At 45.3% G+C, this 19,659-nt stretch overlaps 1 protein-coding gene across 2 annotated transcripts in view; it reads left to right on the forward strand.

The window, feature by feature from the left end:
- Window positions 1-19,659, forward strand: part of LOC147009857 (multidrug resistance-associated protein 1-like) — a 124,107-nt gene that overhangs the window by 52,212 nt on the left and 52,236 nt on the right. For both annotated transcript variants that reach the window (XM_085861383.1, XM_085861384.1), the window contains exons 11-14: window positions 8,810-8,902; window positions 9,002-9,205; window positions 9,498-9,641; window positions 16,014-16,101. In XM_085861383.1, the coding sequence (XP_085717509.1) occupies window positions 8,810-8,902; window positions 9,002-9,205; window positions 9,498-9,641; window positions 16,014-16,101 (529 nt within the window). The remainder of the gene's footprint in view (window positions 1-8,809; window positions 8,903-9,001; window positions 9,206-9,497; window positions 9,642-16,013; window positions 16,102-19,659) is intronic.

The raw sequence follows: 19,659 nt of genomic DNA on the forward strand, positions 1-19,659 counted from the left end.
GTTTGGGATTGAAATAACGTATATTAGGAATGTAGGTGCAATTTGCTTGCAACAGTGAAACTACTTTTGCCTGCATAAATAATGTATATGACTTGGTTTTCCTTCTCTGAATTGGCCTTTTAGTGTTCCCATTATATTTGTTCTTGCAACCTTTTCTGTTCCTCTTTAAAGGGGTTTACTAACATTCAAGTCGAAGGTTGTATTATCCGATCAGCGTGTGTGTTTTTGGTTATCTCCATATGTAGGTTTCAAAAGGTGCAACGGAGTCCTCCCACGGGAATGTGGAGGTTGGGGGAAAAGTGACAATTCACGGACGAAGCTGTGAAGTTTTTGTTCTCAAAGTTTTGTTCCAATGGCTGTTTTCAGGATCGTCACTGAGCCTCGGGCAGTTTCCAACTGCAGTTCATTTGTATTAATATTCCCAGGGATAGTTTTTAAGATCTCCCCTCGCCTCCTCCCATCCGTCTTCCTTTACAGTGTGGATCTGAAACATCTGGAGTCTTCGCTCAAACCTGACAGATCTTTACGTACAGGTTGCCACTGACAAACCAGACACAATCTGCTTAACAGAAACTTTCCTCCTTCAAGCCGTCTCTGACTCCCTCGTATATCTCCCTGGTTGCTCCCTCCTCCGGTATGATAGACCTGAGCCTCATCCTGGTGGAGGAGTTGCTCTCTCCATCAAAAACTCTATTCTTCACTCCATGCACTGCCCTCACTTCCCCACACCTCCCAGGAATACTTCTGGTTATGGCTTCACCTCCACTCCCACCTCATGTTTATATGTGTGTTGTGCCATCCACCAAACAGTGATGACTCCATTTACATCTCGCTATCCAAAAACATAGACCAACTTCTGTCCTCTTATCCCAACTCTCACTTCCTCATATGTGGTGACTTCAATTGTCATCATGCCAGTTGGCTGGGTGTGGGTACCTCTCTCACCTGCAGTGGCACTTCAGCAAAAGACTTCTGTGACTCATTGAGACTGACACAATCAGCCAAGTTCCTAACCTGGATCTCAACCAACGGTATTCCATCTCTTCTGGATCTGATTTTGACCAATTTCCCTGAAAATATCTGCTGTTCTTCCTTCGTTCCAATTGGTTCAACTGACCACCTGCTTGTCAAAGTGATCCTCCCTGGCTATTCGAGAACCACCTCGGCGGCATCGAGTCTGGCATTTCAATTAGGCTGACGGGCAGGGACTTCAAGCAGGCATCAAACTTTCAGACTGGTCTCCCATCTCGACTTCCTCTGACATCAACTCGTCCTGGGAATACTTTCAAAGAAACTTGCTCTCTCTCTCTCTCTCTCTCTCTCTCTCTCTCTCTCTCTCTCTCTCTCTCTCTCTCTCTCTCTCTCTCTCTCTCTCTCTCTCTCTCTCTCTCTCTCTCTCTCTCTCTCTCTCTCTCTCTCTCTCTCTCTCTCTCTCTCTCTCTCTCTCTCTCTCTCTCTCTCTCTCTCTCTCTCTCTCTCTCTCTCTCTCTCTCTCTCTCTCTCTCTCTCTCTCTCTCTCTCTCTCTCTCTCTCTCTCTCTCTCTCTCTCTCTCTCTCTCTCTCTCTCTCTCTCTCTCTCTCTCTCTCTCTCTCTCTCTCTCTCTCTCTCTCTCTCTCTCTCTCTCTCTCTCTCTCTCTCTCTCTCTCTCTCTCTCTCTCTCTCTCTCTCTCTCTCTCTCTCTCTCTCTCTCTCTCTCTCTCTCTCTCTCTCTCTCTCTCTCTCTCTCTCTCTCTCTCTCTCTCTCTCTCTCTCTCTCTCTCTCTCTCTCTCTCTCTCTCTCTCTCTCTCTCTCTCTCTCACACACACACACACACACACACACACACACACACACACACACACACACACACACACACACACACACACACACACACACACACACACACACACACACACACACACACACACACACACACACACACACACACACACACACACACACACACACACACACACACACACACACACACACACACACACACACACACACACACACACACACACACACACACACACACACACACACACACACACACACACACACACACACACACACACACACACACACACACACACACACACACACACACACACACACACACACACACACACACACACACACACACACACACACACACACACACACACACACACACACACACACACACACACACACACACACACACACACACACACACACACACACACACACACACACACACACACACACACACACACACACACACACACACACACACACACACACACACACACACACACACACACACACACACACACACACACACACACACACACAATCATCCCATCTCGTCTCCAGTTGGCCTACACTTCCTCCCGCCCATGGTACACTGAAGCTTATGGTGAGGCAATTGTCCTGAAACAACTTGCTTTCGCTTCATGGAAGGCAAATCCAACTGAAGGCAATCTCAGTTCCTTCCACAAAGCTCGGAGCATGTGTGTGTATACCTTCAGTAGAGCCAGAAAACAACATCTTTGTAATCTCAAGTCTAAACTCTCAAACCGGTCTCCCTCCTCCAAATCCTGGTAACATCGAGTTAAGTCTGTTTCTGGTGAATGTTCCCCGTGCATCCCTCCCTTACCTCAAATTGCCGCACAGATGACACTGCCTGTGAAAAGGCTGAATGCCTAAACTCCGTGTTTGCTTCCAAATCTCGTGTCCCAAACCCATCGATTTCTGTACCCACCTTACCCAGTCACTCCCAGCTGTTCCTGGACTCTGTGTTCTTTTTTCCTGACAAGGTGGAGAGTTTGTTGTCACACCTTGACTCAGATTCTGCAACCAGTCCAGGCGGTATCAGCCCACATGTCCTAAAAACCTGCTCGGCTGCTCTTGCTCACCCCCTCTCTCTTTTATTCACCCTCTCATTTGCTCAAGGTCATCTTCCATCTGCTTGGAAATCAGCAAACATTACTGCCCTACATAAAAAGGTGCAAAAACAGATCCCTACAACTACAGACCAATCGGCCTTCTCCAAGTCAGCAAGGTTATGGAATCAATCATCGCTTCTGATATTAAATCCTTCCTCTTCTCCAATGGCTTGATTTTGGATCATCAATTTGGTTTCAGACTAGGTCACTCTACCCTGGGTAGGCTGCTTCTGCTCTCCCAACAATGTATGGAGATCCTCAATGCCAGACATGAAATCAAAGCCATATCCCTTGACATATCACATGCTTTCCAAACAGTCTGGCACCCAACCCTGCTCACCAAACTCTTTCGCTATGGTATCCAAGGACATCTCCACTAATGGCTCACAGACTTCCTCTCCTGTCGTAGCCAACGTGTGGTCCTTAATGGAGTTATCTCATCCCCTCTTCCTGTCCAGGCTGCAGTTCCTCAAGGCAGCGTTCTGGGCCCTGTTCTTTTTCTGATTTTGATCAATGATCTCTCTGACTGGAAAATCCTCTTTATCTCTTTGCTGATGACTCCACTCTCTTCTGTACCATCTGTCATCCCTCAGATTGTCAAGCAGCAGCCTCTTCACTCTCTGCAGATCTGGATAAAATTCAAGCTGGTCCACCACGTGGAACATGTCTTTCAATCTTGACAAATCTCACACTCACAATGTCTCTCTGGAAGGACTGTCTGGAACCCCCCCCCACCCCTCCCCCATCTACTTTCTCAACAATCCTCTTGAATACCCTTCATTCAAGCTTCTGGGTCTCACTATTTGCCATGATTTTTCCTGGAAAAGCCACATTTCCAAGCTGGCCTCCAGAGCCAGTTGCCGACGGCATCCTCCATCGTACAAAGTCCTTCCTTGGCACACCTGAGCTCCTGACCACACACAAAGCTTTTGTCTGCGGCCTGATAGAGTACTCCTCTCCCCTCTCTGCTGGTGCTCGTGCCTCTCACCTTTCTTGGCTTCACACTGTGGAAACCAAGGCATTTCGGATCATTGGTGTCTCCTGTGATGAGGTTTAGTGTTTTGGTCTCTCACTCTCTTACCGCAGGCAGGTCAGTGCTCTTTCTGTGTTCTACGGTCTCCTCTCTGGCCTGCCCCCCATCCCCACCGCTCTGTCTGAGATATGTCCCACCCCCCCCCCCATATTTCCACAGGGTGCTCAAGGTCCACCAGCAACCCCCTTCTGGTAAAACTACCAAAATCTAGAAACATTGTTTCTTTTTCACTCTTTCATTCCTCTTTTCCCCCACCTTTGGAACAAACTCCCACATTCTCTTCAATTCCACTCTTCCCTCCAAGTCTTCAACACTGCTGTTCACCATCATCTCTTATCTTCCCCCATCCAAAACCTCAATCTTTTCTACCCCTGCTAATCCACCCCAAACCCAATCCCTTAAAATTCCCTGTTTTCCTTCCTGAAAGTCCTTATCATGTAAGGACCTTAAAGTCCCTGTGGTGTCCATCTTGTTTACCCTGTGTGCCCACCCCATCTCTCTCCTTTCCACAGATCTTTTCATGTCTGTTCCCCACTTTTTTCCTTCCCTCTTCCACCCCTCTTGTCTCCAGCTCCCCTTGTTTTGCGTTCTGTGTGTTCACTCTTATGTGAGCCTCAACAGTGTAAACAAACAAACAAAAAACCTTGAAGGTTCTTCATCATTCCTGTTGCTACAATGATCACTGGTACAATTTTGGTGCTATTCAGGTTCCAGGATCTTTTCCCTTCATTTTTGAGATTGTGATATTTGATCATTTTCTTCATTTTAGCGTTGTTTCAGCCAAAATCACTGGGAACTGATACCTCGATTTGTAATACCGTTTAATTTTTTTATTTCCAAGTCCTATATCCGGTCGCAATGCTTTGTTTACTATGATCACGCTTGATGACATCATCACGTCGCATGTGAGCGTTACTTCTTTCTTCTCAATTATAGCTTTTGGTTCATGTATCCATGAGTTTTTCTTGACTGGTATGTTGAAGTTTTTGCAGATGTGCTAGTGGATTACTCTACATACTTTGTTATGCCTCTGTGTGTACAGGTGTTCTGAAATGAGTTTTTTTACATCCTGATAGGTGGCTCGTGCTTTCTGTTTCGACTTTACAAAACCTACACTTCTCTGAATGACTCGGTCCTGCCATTTTATTTAAGCCATTTGTGTAGTGTCCCTGGCCTTGGCCATGTATAATGATTTGTTCTCCATCCTAGTTGAGCTGACCCTTTCTTAATCATTACAATTAGCTTTCTTTGTGCATGCCCAATATGTCCAACTCTTGTTTTTATTTATTTATTGATTTATTCTTCTTCTCTTTTTATTTTTTTTAACCCTTTGAACCCTTGCGGCCGGTTCACCAGCCACTATTCAAACTTTCATATACTTGAGCGGCCGGTTTACCGGCAGCTATTCAAACCTCCATATACCCGAGCGGCCAAATTTTTCTCCAGGGAGCCCAGGGTGGGGTCGCCGAAAGTCCAAGGAGCTCGGTTCAGAGGGTTAATATGCTTCGGCTCTTTTGTCGTTCTCAGCTGTCGGTGTATATCTGTTAATATTTCACTTTATATTTTTATTTCGTCTTTTTTGCTATCATTGGGGCTGTATTCGTTGCTGTTTCGGTTTCATGCGTGTCATCTTCCATTTGCACCTGTCTTGGAAATTTTTTTTCAATGTTGGTTAGGGATACCTTCTCTAGCTTGCTGTCTTGATGTTTGCATACAAATTTGATTTTTGTTGGCTTAAATTTTTTTACGTATTCATCCAGTCCAACATGTCATTTTGTGCACTCGGTTGAGTTCCATCAGACCTCTATCTCCTTTTTATCTCGGCAAGTACATTCTCAGGATGCATTCATTTTTGTCGAACATTTTGTGGATGGTGAGGAGTTTCCTTGTTTTGATATCTGGTATGTTGATTTCCATTTGTTGCCAGTTTATTATTCTGCTGCTCTATTGGAATGCTGCGATTGCTTAATTGGTTGATGGTTTTGATTTTGTTGTTGGGGTGAGGTATGTTATGTATGCACACACACACATAGACACACACACACAGACACACACACACACATAGACATAGACACACACACACGTAGACATAGACACACACACACATAGACATAGACACACACATAGACATAGACACACACATATAGACATAGACACACACATAGACATAGACACACATACATAGACATAGACACACACACATAGACATAGACACACACACACATAGACATAGACACAGACACACACACACACATAGACACACACACATAGACACACACATAGACACACACATAGACACACACACAAAGACACACACACATAGACACACACACATAAACACACACACATAGACACACATAGACACACACATAGACACACACATAGACACACACACACACAGACACACACACAGATATACACACACACACAGATATACACACACAGACACACACAGACAGCCTCACACACAGACAGACAGACAGACACACACACAGACACACACACAGATATACACACACACACACACACACAGACAGACACACACACACAGACAGACACACACACACAGACAGACACACACACACAGACAGATACACACACACACACAGACAGATACACACACACACAGACAGATACACACACACACACACAGACAGATACACACACACACAGACAGATACACACACACACAGACAGATACACACACACTCACATACAGATATACACACAGACAGACAGACACACACACACACACACACACACACACAGACACACACACACACACACAGACACACAGACAGACACACACAGACAGACAGACAGACAGGCACACACACAGACAGACAGCCACACAGACAGACAGACAGACACAGACAGACAGACACAGACAGACACACAGACAGACAGACACACACAGACAGACAGACACAGACAGACACACAGACAGACAGACACACACACAGACAGACACAGACACACACAGACACAGACACACACACAGACAGACACAGACACACAGACAGACACAGACACAGACACAGACAGACACAGACACACAGACACAGACAGACACACAGACAGACACAGACACACAGACAGACACACACACACAGACAGACACACAGACAGACACACACACAGACAGACACACACACAGACAGACACACACACAGACAGACACACACACAGACAGGCACACACACAGACAGACACACACACAGACAGACACACACACAGACAGACACACACACAGACAGACACACAGACAGACAGACACACAGACAGACACACAGACAGACACACAGACAGACACACAGACAGACACACAGACAGACACACAGACAGACACACAGACAGACACACAGACAGACACAGACACAGACACAGACAGACACAGACACACACACAGACAGACACAGACACACACACAGACACAGACACACACACACAGACACAGACACACACACAGACAGACACAGACACACACACACAGACAGACACAGACACACACACACAGACAGACACAGACACACACACAGACAGACACAGACACACACACAGACAGACACAGACACACACACAGACAGACACAGACACACACACAGACAGACACAGACACACACACAGACAGACACAGACACACACACAGACAGACACAGACAGACACACACAGGCACACACAGGCACACACAGGCACACACAGGCACACACAGGCACACACAGGCACACACAGGCACACACAGGCACACACAGGCACACACAGACACACACAGACACACACAGACTGCTGAAATTATAGATGGATGAAATGAGGTCAATGAGATGACAAATGAAGGGGTTGAATGCAGACTGCAGAGCAATCAGTAAGGGAACCCGTCGTTGTGAATCGTTTTTACCACCAAATTGAGATTTCGTTGGCAAGCATATTGAATGGAGCTGAATTCCTTATCACTTCCAAAGGCCACAGCGTTTTGACAATTGGAAACAAAAAGAAGTTGTGCACTTTTTTGATCAATTATTTTTGGAACAATTTTTCTTCAATAAATAAATAATAATAAATATCGTCTCCATGTCCATTGTACACACCTTTATCTCATTAGCACCTCTTCATAAATAACATCGCTGAGGAAACGGCGCTTCTTCTTTGTTTCCTCGTCCACGGCAAGAACACGGAGGCTTTTAATGGCCAATTATTCAATTAGCGCCAACGTATTTTGCCTTTTCGCAAGGAAAAACACGAAGAGAAGAGAAAAAACCCGTAATGGCGAACGCGGCTGAGTTTCTCTTCCCCATCGACCACGGCTCCGCAGCAACGCTTCCTGTCATTGGTTGATAAAAAATGGCCGCAGCAACGGTTCGTGTTATTGGTTGGTAAATAAATGTCCATAACTTGGGAAGCACTTGTCCGATTAATATCAAACCTTGAAAAGGCACATCCTCAGGTCCCCAGCAATATACCTGGCAAGTTTCAATTCGATCGGACCAGCGGTTGTTGAGAAACGGCGGTCAGACACATTGCTGGAATTATAGATAGATTTTTTTATTTATTTATTTTCTTCATTTATTATCACTGGGTGCAATTCCTTTAGGTGTTGCTTTTTTCTTTTTCAATTTTTGGATCCAATCTGCCTCTTCATTATGTTATTTTGGGTCTTCATGTATTCCTTTTCAAAAATTTTCTAGTTTATCCTTTTTTGGGGGACTTGCTGCATCTTGCTTTTGTTTTCTGGTTCACGGTAGAATCTCTTCGGGTTGTTTTCAAACAACTGGTTTTGTTTTCTCCTTGTTAACTTCTTCATAGTTTTTTTTTTTTTTGTACTCTTCCTTGCTATCATTTGTGTGTGTGTGTGTGTGTGTCACTTCAGTACTTGGGTCCATCTGTGTTGGCTGGCGTGGCCGTTATGATCTTGCTTCTCCCGGTCAATGCATGCATCGCCATGAGAACAAAAAACCTACAGGTGAGGTGGTCACCGAGTACAGTTGTCCTCACACTTGAATTGGGATCTGTGACTGCTCACCACAACTGAAAACCCCTTCGCACATTATGTGCCCCTCAGGTTGCCCAGATGCGTTACAAAGATGAGCGTATAAAGCTAATGAGCGAGATTTTGAATGGGATCCGAGTGCTGAAGTTGCATGCTTGGGAGCCAAGCTTCCGCGATAAGGTGCTGGCGATACGTCAGCATGAACTCCGTACGCTCCGGTCTATTGCATACCTCCATGCGGTATCCACCTTCACTTGGGTCTGTGCACCTTTTCTGGTAGGTGCTTGAATGCTGACTTTTTATTTTCTTCCAGGATTTTGCATGATCCATTTGCTTGCATTTTTGAAGGTGCTTCTGTGCTAACCTTGATTGGCCCATTGAGTGTTCCCATCTGAACCAATGCTCAGGAGCCCAGGTTCAAATTGTATACCCTCAAAGCTTGTCCTTTTTATGGTCACGTCATAATTTGTGAAATTGTACAAATGTAGTTATCCTGAATGTGATGCGTGTACACACTCGTCCATGAACCTGAGATCACCAAAAGAAAATGTAACTTTCTTTCTGCCAGGTGGCACTTACAACTTTTGCGGTCTTCGTGCTTGACCAAAATAACGTGATGGATGCAAAGACTGCTTTTGTGTCACTCACGCTGTTCAACCTCCTGCGTTTCCCATTGAACATGTTACCCCAGGTCATCAGTTCATTGGTCCAGGTCAGTTGGGTGAATTGGCACAGGGAATGAAGGGACAATTATTATGTGGGGTGGCAAAGAAAAGATTGATGGGTAAATGCATTTTGTAATTTCTCGGGAAATAACCAAATGGCATTCTTTTGTTCATGAACATGCGGGTCACAATTCAATTTGCAGGTTGTGCCAAGCGTTCAAAAAACCTGTTTGTTGTTTCTGGGTTTCTATTTGGTGTTTGAGCACCAGCACATTCCACATTCTTGAAGAGTCAAAGTTCTATGTACAGTCTCTGATTTATTTATTTTGTTTGTCCGTTTTGTTTGTCTGTGTCTTTTGTTTATCTGCTTTTTTGTGTCTGCTTTTGTTTTGTTTTTTTTTGTTTGTGTCCTTATTTTTTGTTGTTGTACACAAAGTCAAGGCTGGTGGAAGAGCGAGAATACAGAATGAATCAGGACTCAACAGAACAAAACAAACAGCAGAAAGAGAGGGGGGAAATGCCAACAGCAGGGCTGATGGACATGCTGTAGGACATGATGGTAGGAGCTGTAGGGGAGAACGCAGGGGGTGAATAAGCTGGATACAGGATTAAACTTTCACGAGGGGAAAAATCTCAATTTGGCGGTGGGAGGGGTGTGTGGGGATGGGCAGTTTTTTAAAGAGGGATGGAAGTGATCATGTTTTTGGATTGGAGACGATCCGAGATGGTTGTGAACAGCTGTTTTGAAGATTTGGAGGTAAGAATGAGATTGAAGAGAGTGGATGTTTGTTCCACAGTTGGGGGGGGGAGAAGAGGAATGAATGGGTGGAAGTGGGCAGTGATTTTGGATTTTGTGGGGGAGACCAAGCATGGAGAGGGCAGAAGGTGCCAGATCAGAAAGTTGATGGTGGAAGACCGAGACCACTGACATGACTGCAATGGCAAAGTGATAGGCCCAAAAACTCGGCTTCATCGTGGGAGATTCTAATACTCTTTTGAAGGCCTTGGTTTCCACAGGGTCAAACTGAGCAAGGTATGAGGCAGGTGTGCGAGCTCAGAGGAGAAAGCAGTATTCCATCAAGCTGTGAATGAAGGTCGTGTAGGTGGAGAGGAGTTCAGGTGTGCCAAGGAAGGACTTTGCACATTGGAGGATACCCAGTCAGTGGCTGGCTTTGGAAGCCAACTCTGAAATGTGGTTTGCCCAGGAAAGTTAATGGCGTGTAGTGAAACTGAAGAGTTTGAGTGACTGAACATCTTCAAGAAGATTTCTAAGAAAGTAGATGGGGGGTGGCGGGGGGGGGGGTTGGCTGAGGAAGAGGGGAGTGAGTGTGAGATTTGTCAAAATTGAAAGACATATTCCAAGTGTTTTACCAGCTTGTGATTTTTCTCAAGGTCTGAAAGGAAGGAAGAGGCTGCTGTCTGTCTGTATATTAACAATGGGGGTGGGGGGGGATCTCAGGGCAGAGGGTGGAGTCATCAGCCGAAAAAGAGTATTTGTTCAGGGAGTCAGTGAGATCATCGATGAAGATGAAGAATTGGATAGGGGGCCTACCACTGGCTTGTGTTGCTCCACCATTGACAGAGAGGAGATGAAAGTTTTCCATTGATCGCCACATGTTTCCTGCGAGAGTTGAAGTCAGTAAGCAAAGAGTGGCATTTAACTTGGATGCCATCGGTTTAGAGTTTTGAGAGCAAGGCACCCATGCCAGAATGCATCAAAAGCTCGAGATATGTCCAGACAGATAGCCCTGATCTCGTGTCTGATATTGAAGGCCTTCAACCATTCTTGGGAGAGTTGAAGCAGCATGTCCGAGGTCGTGACCAGGTTTCAATCCAAATTGTTGATCCGAGTTGAGGCTGTTGGAGAAAATAAATGATTTTATGGCAACTGTGATGATGGATTTCATGGCCTTGCTGATAATTGTTAGCAAATTGATAGGTCTGCTATTGAAGGAGATCGGTTTTTGCGCCTTTTTATTTAATGCAGTGATGTTGGCTGATTTCCAAGCAGATAGCAGATGATTGAGGGCAAATGATAGGGTGAAAAGAGCAGAGAGTAGATGTGTAAGAGCAGCAGAGTGGGTTTTTAGGACACGTTTTTAGAATCAGAGCTTCGGGTTGCCATAAATTTACACTGGGTGGAGTGATTGAGGGAGCAAGAAATGGGGAGTTTTCCCACTGTGTGAAGCCCAATGAAATTTGATGACTATCGATGTCTGCATAATCACCATTTGGTGTCACTCCTTTGTTTAATTTCCTGTCCGTGATGGTGGGAATTTTGTTTCATAAAGTGATGCATAGACTGAGGATCACCACTGGTTCCTTTTCAGAATCATCCTCGTGGATAAAAGCCTGGTGTTGGCGTCAGTTAAGGTGACTGGCTTAAAATTTTTGGGTCTTAAGCTCAAGCTCCCTGTCGTGCTGTTGAATTAACACCAGGTGGGGTTGACTCAGCCTGTCATTCTTCCGAGGTCAGCTGGTGTCCTGTGTCAGAGTGGTGACCCATCCAGGATTGTGCCCAATAACCCAGGAGACTGCTTCGGCAGCACTGATACTCTGTACAGAATATGGTCCCAATGGACAGATGGGTTGACTTAGCCTGTCATCCTTCCGCGGTCGGCAAAATGAGTACCAGGTTACTGGTAACGGTGGGGGGGGGGGGTAGGGGGGAGCATTGCATCAGCGGCATTGCCGTGTCCCTTTAAAAATTATGCACCCACATGCTGCATACAGATGAATAAAATAAATCATGGATAAGGGTATCTTTCCATCTTGTGTGAGGACATCCTTGGTGGTGGGGGAGAAGGGGGGGGTTGTTAGTGGGGATTAGGGGTGGGAAGGTGGAAGGGAAGGTGGAAAAGGTGGAAGGGAGGGAGGTGTGCTTTCATTCATCGGGAGGATCAGTGAATTACGATAATGCTGCATCACTGTCTGTCAGCATAGCTCGCCAGACCATCAGAGCTGTATTCAGTCAGTTGCTGTTGTAAGCTGTTATCTGTGCAACTTGGTGGACCACTTGATTCATGATGTGGTCCTGCCATGGATTGTCAGGATATGTTTTGCTTGCACACTAAAACCATCAAAGCGTTTACTTGTAGTGACAGCACATTTCCAAGAGAAGGACAGGATGATGGCAGATCTCCGGCACAGACTCCATTAGAGGTTACTCGAGAACCAAGATATTCAAATTCAGTCAATGTCTCCAGAGTGATTGGCTCCAGCTATTTTTGATGGGGTTGTTTCACATCCAAGTTACTGGATCTTTGTCTTGGACAATCTCACTTCAAGCCCCAGAGTGGAAGCATGCCTGCTGAATTCCTGTCGGTGAGGCCAAACATAAAAAGGACTTTGTTTCCGGTTTCCTACCGACCCATTGCTTTTATATGCGACCCTACGATTTTTGTTGACAATTTGGACTCGAGTGCGTTTGACTCGGGCGCCGCCATTTTGAATCCCGCGTGTTACGTCAGTGAGGGATTCAAAATGGCGGCGCCCGAGTCAAACGCGCACGAGGACTGCTTTGTGGATCGGTCTTTTCACGGTTAGGTTCACCTATTGTCGTGGTGATGGTGACAGTGGTGATGGTGATTTGGTGTGGTGATAGTGGTGGTGCAATAGACTTGCAAAAATGCACTAGACTTGCTGTTAAACTATATATATATATTTACGAATTCGCGCCCACCGGCGTGCGATCGACTGCTTTAGCCAATGGCGGCCGTATCGCCCACCGGACGAACAATTTAGTCGTGACCTTCCAGAACAACGCCGGAACCTAGTCATGGGTGGGTTCTTAATCCCACCACGGCCTAGCCAATTTTCTACTCGCGCAAAATAGGGTCAATCGCCGAATATCGATATACCTAAGTACTTGCGTGGGAAGCCTACCGGGAAACGTACCTCGACGCAGGTCGGCTTGGACACGAACCGCTCAAGCGGTCCGTTCCGTTCTTCAGTGATAACCGAGCGGGTATTATTGCCCGACCTCGCCAGATCCGATTCTATTTACCGGGTGTTTAAAACCCAACTACTATTCCACAGTGCAAGATGGTATTCTAATAGGGGAAAGAGGACGCAACGAACGGGGTACATTTAACCAAGCACATTTATTTACTACGACACACGTATACAGGGGATACTAAACACGCATGCAGTAAGCAATGCAAACACGTATACAGGCAACGAAAGCACTACAACCGACTATAAGCAATTACCAATGTACAGCACTTACACAGTTCTACTTATAGACGGCGCCACCAACATTCATTCAAAAGAAAAAAGACTACCCTCAAAGACAAGGGAGTCAGACAGGGTCCGTAGACCTTTATACCGTGGAGCCTTGGTGACCGAACGGGCCCCACGAGACCGTTGCAGGTTACCTGCACCCTCGTGGTGCCTTGATGGGCGAGTCGCGACGTCTGTCCCCACAGCAGCTAGGATAGCCGCGGCTGACTCGGGCCTTCCACGGGGCCGCCGAGCTCTCTCCGGCGCTCTACACTCGGACGCGCAGGTTTGCGCCACAGAGCTGGCAGAGCAGCACCTCCAGTCCGCGTCCCTGGTGCCACGCCCGGACTCCCCACCGACCGCGAGCTCCGACGAACGGGTCGTTCCACGGACCGCTTCTCCACAGACAGGCCACCACGAGCCGAAGATCCCGACCAGGAAGAAGAATAAACCACCAAAAGAAACCACACACCCCCGACTTGGCTCCTGCGTGCCCTTTTATTCCTCCTGGCTTCTTGCTCCGCCCTCCTTCGAGCTCTTGCGGGAAACTTCGAGAAAAGGGGTGTTGCCCATGTCCAACCCTCTCGCCCCCCCCTCTCACGACGCGTGGGGGGGGGGAGGGTGGCGAGGGAATCATTACATGGCCCAGACCTAGGGAGATTCAATCCCCCAAAATAAGGCCCCTCCTTCACATGACCTTTGACCTCTGGCTCGAATCACACTTCCCCCACACCAAAGCGCAGGAAAAGCAGGCGGGAAAATCCGTTCACTACTGATGTTCCTTCTTGTTTTTCCCTCGCGTTATCGAAATCCCTTGTTCCTTTTCCTCCGCAGAGACGGCCTTCATGAGCGGAGAGGGTTGCGATTTGGTTTGTGGAGAAGGGGATCGGTAGTTGGCGTAGCAGGGAAGGTGGTTAGGTGATTGGCGTAATTGTGGTTGGCGTTGTGGTTTGTTGAGAGGCGCATGTGGTTGTTGTGGTTGGAGGCCGGTGGATCTGAAGCGGTTGTTTGAGAGCGATGTTGGTGGTGGTGGTGGGGTTGTGGTTGGTGGTTGTTGTGAAGTGGTTGATGAGAGTGATGTTGGTGGTTGGTCCAAAATAACGATAGTAAAGAAAAACGGCTATCTCAAAGATCACAGCCCTGTGACCCGAATAATCCCCATTAAACAACGGTGAGGAAATCTAACTGAACACAGACTTATCGATCTTTCTGAACTAAGGACCTTTATGGTTTTCTGCGAATTTCCACAGCCGTAACATTATATATATATTACATCAATAAAGAATGCAATTGTTTATTAATAAACAATGCATATTTTCAGTATGCATGCACTGTTAAATATGTAGAGAAATTTAAGACAGAATAAAGTGCATTTTAGCAAGTTGAGTGCACCACTACCACCACCACCCCCCATCACCACCACCACAACCACACCACTACCACCACCACTACCACCACCACCACACTACCACCACCACCACACTACCACCACCACTACCACCAAGGAAAATAAACATTTTTAATTGAGTTATATGAATGTATTCATGGCAAAAAAAATTGTCATAAGAAAAAAAAATTCCCGACCTACCTACCCAATTTTTTTTGGTCATGCACTCGGAAACAAATGTTTTTTTTTTTTTGGCCTTAGCAATAAGTGACTATGCAGATGACGTGGTCCAGCTTACTGAATCAGCACACAAAGTCCATGAATGCTTTGTCATTTCCAAGGGAGACTCCAAAATGTTAACCTTCTTTTCTCAATATGCATGCCATTTTATAGTCGATGCCTGGAAGGAAGAGTGTCGGTGCCAGCACATCACCTTGTCAAATGCCTCAATTAAATTTAAAGGAGGATAAGTTCCTTCCAACATGGACACAGCTTTCGGTGTTGTTGTAGCGAGCCCAAATGAGTCTGACTATATATTTTTTTTTACGTCTGGCAATCAATTCAGTTCCTCACAAAATGAGGAAATAAAGTGTGGAAGGTGCCCTCTGTCTTTACAACACCTGTTTTTTTAATTTTTGAAGTTGCAGTACTTTTTAATTAAAACGGGAACATGATGTGTGAGTGAGAATGTTGGGGAATTGTTGAAATACCTGCTTTTAAGTGTAAGAGTTTAATATCTGAAGCTTATTGAAGCTTCTGCCTCTCACAATGAGGTCTGGGTGTTGTCTCATTAGTGGTCTTGCTTCTGCAGGCAAATGTGTCACTGAAGAGACTCCAGCGCTTTCTAGCAAATGAAGAGTTGGATCCGAACAATGTGCTGAGAGAGAAGCGACGCGACGGTATTGTCATAGTTGCTAAATGGTCCATCTCATTTTCTGTTACCACTTATTTAGACTTGTAGTCGGTGGATATCGAGGTGAACGCAAGCCATATTTGCTTCACTGCCCAAGTCGCCTTGGACAATATTTACGACGCACATATAAAGTTGTTGCGTACACATGCTCGTATGAACCATTTTAAGATGTCATGTGCTTTACATAATGAGTAGTTCATTTTTAAGTTGGCAAGCTATCTTTGGCACCCTGAACAAATTGCAAACTCCTGCCTTGATGACCAGTGGGAATGGTAAAGGTAGGTGGACCACCCAGTGTAATTCTTGCCACTTGGTTCCTTTGGCAACACTCAACCTGCCTTCAGACAGAACACTGGAAAGAAAGAAAGAGAACGAGTGGAAAACTAGTCTTGATGGTATAGGCAAGTGTCATTGTGAACTCGAATGGCACTCGTTAGAGTGCATACCTCGGCTAGGCTGAACAGTTTACATTTTGTATTCCACTGATGGGCCGGATCTGGTTCCGGATCGAAAGCAAAATATAATCGGCTTGATCTTGTTACCTACCCATCTCATCCACAAAGTAAATGTCATCCGTCCACAACCTTTTGAAATGTCATGCTTGATATTGTTTTTGGCCCCATCTTTCAATGGTGAAGCATCATTTTAAAATTTCTACGATCCAGATCCAGAACTTCACCAAAATCTCATCAATTTGTCCTTGTCGCACACGCATCCTGTCCATCAAATTTCGTTTTAATCCATCCATTACTTTTTGAGATATCCTGCTCACAAACAGACACAGACAGATAGGGGTGAAAACATAATCCACCCCCGGTGGCAGAGGTAATGACATTCTGGACGAGGCTTTTCAAATGAAAATCCATTTAGAGATTGTTCTTTTCTTCAGCGTTCACTTTGTGCCATGTTGATAAGTTTTGCATATCTAAATGCCAGTTCAGTATAGCTCTATATTATTGTCACCGTTTTATCAGTGCATGAACCTGCATTGTGGTTTGGGGTGTGTTGTGTGTTCATTGGAAAATGCTATGTGCATTGCAAGCCATCAGCATACCATGACATTGGTCATGTGAGATTTTCATGTTTAATATTTCCATACAAACTTCCAAAATCACCAATTCCATCCCAATATGACAATAACTCAAAACGGGAGAGAGTTGTTCATTTAAAAAAAAAAAAAAATGAATAAACTGATTTGAAATACCATGAAACCCTGACATTTGCGGATTCGACATTCGTGAACCCCGTGTATTCGCGGTTCATAAAATGTGACTTGCCTCTACATTCACGGCCCTGTGCTTCGCATATTCGTGGTTTTTGTGGGCGCAAAACTCAAAGAACATCCAACCATGCAAAAACCATTTTCCACCAGCCATGAGCATAACAGCTCTAAAACCATCTTCTACCAGCTGCGCATACACCACTTCCAGCCATGCAAAAACCATTTCCCATCAACCATGCACATCTCACAGTTCTAAAACCATTTCCCACCAATCGTGAATAAAGCAGCTGTACGTGCGCATAAACCATCCTCCACCACCATCCCTCACCACCAATGGTCACATTACCCACCCCTCCTCCATCTACCCACAACCCATGCACACTTACTTACATGCACAGTGTCCTGAGTCTTATTCTTTTGTGGTGAAAAACGCGAAGCCTTGATCAAGTTACACCAGTCACAGTGAGAGTTGAATCATTTAATAACACATGCGCATGGTGAGAGGCAATCGACGCAACGTGATATCTCTCTGGTTTGATGTTTCAACCAGAGTTTTATATAAGGTAGAGTAAGGGTGGTCGACTCACGAGCAAGAGAGTTGACCAACCCCAGATGGTCACATTCTGATAAGAGACAAACAGAACTTTTTCACGGACATGGTATTTCCATAGGGGTAAACGACAGATGTGTTTTCCAGTCAGTTCAACAAGACTCCTTGTTTCAGTACATCAAGACTCCCAAATTTACTCTCCCTTATATAAAACTCTGGTTGAAACGTCAAACCAGAGAGATATCTAACAGCAAATTCCTGTGGTTTGTCCTCAAGCACTTTCAAGCTTTATCAGGCATTTGCATTGCTTCACAGTCCTCTCCCTCCATGACTCTTACATAATGCACTCTTCATTCTAACATGACAATGCCCTGTGTTCCAGAAACCTTGATGCTGTGCGATAATATCATGTGATCCCTAAAGTTTTACTCCCTTGCGAATTGTTAATCATCTTATTGTATGCATTCATGAATTAGAATTGAGCATTCCCATGCCTAACTGGTGCCGAGCAAAGGTAGCTGTCTTCAGACAGCATTTTATTTAATTTAACTTGCCAACCAAGTGAAATAGAAGAAAAGATTATATTTCTTATACAGTTAAGTAGCACACTATCTATCATTATAAAACAACCATCAGTATGCGATGATCCATTATCAAGTATATATTTTGAAGTAAACTGAAGAGTATATATGTGCACTCATAGTTGTACTGTAGTGACCAGAACTAATATATTTTAATATAATTGTTAGCACTTCCACACTTTCTTCTGGTCCCACTGCCTTGACCTGCTGGGATTGCTCACACCCGTTGACTTTTTTGCGCACATTGTTCGATCATGTGTCCTAAGCGTCCAATTAGTGCTGCTTCCAAGAGGCAGGAAATAGTCATAAGCTTGAGCTGAAAAATGGAGCTGCTTGACCGACTATCAAGAGGTGAGCGTATGGCCTCTCTGTGCAGGTACTTTGGCATAAACGAGTTGACTGTGCGCAACATGAAGAACCAGAGAGTTGGTGTCAAAGCCACCCAATGCTCGCCTGTTTATACATTTATCGTTTTTCGTTTTTAAACGACTCGTCTAATAATATTTTTTATAAAGCATTGCAGTGAAGTCTGATCCAAAATATTTTAAAGCAATATATGTATTTGTATATTGTAATCAGTAAAAAATAGTGTGGTAGATAGAAACATTAGAAAGGAAAAAACTTGCACCAAAAACTTTAACATTTTCACGCTGACGCTCACGCTGATTCTCACGCCGGGGGTATCGCTATAGCTCTCTGTTCTTCGAACAGGTGTGCTAAAATGAGAGGTCGATTCGCAAAAGTGTCATGGCTAGTGCTGATACCCAGCACGAAAGTGGTTACCCAGGTCAGGGACATTCACATTGAAGCAATGAAGAAGGCATTAAATGTGTGGGTGGAGGACAATGTCCAGAAAAACATGCCTTTTAGCAGACTTCTGATTTGTGAAAAGGCAAAGCACATGTACGATCATCTGTTGGTGTGGGTGGTGCTGCAAGCACGAGTGATGCGAGTACGAGTGGCCCCAGTCCTTTCCAAGCTTGTCGGGGATGGTTTGACGGCTTTAAGAAGCGGTGCGGTCTCCACAATGTAAAGCTCACAGGCGAGCTTGCCTCAGCGGACCATGAGGCAGCTGAAACGTTCACTGCTCAACTTGTGCAGCTCGTCGAGGAGAAAGCAGTATTACCGGAGCAGGTTTTCGATGCACACCCCCTGTTCTGGAAGAAGATTCCCTTCGACAATTTTCATCTC

The sequence above is a fragment of the Eptatretus burgeri genome, chromosome 17 (genome assembly GCF_056783735.1).
Source record: "Eptatretus burgeri isolate ZD-2024b chromosome 17, Ebu_testis_v1, whole genome shotgun sequence".
Classification (NCBI taxonomy): Eukaryota; Metazoa; Chordata; class Myxini; order Myxiniformes; family Myxinidae; genus Eptatretus; species Eptatretus burgeri.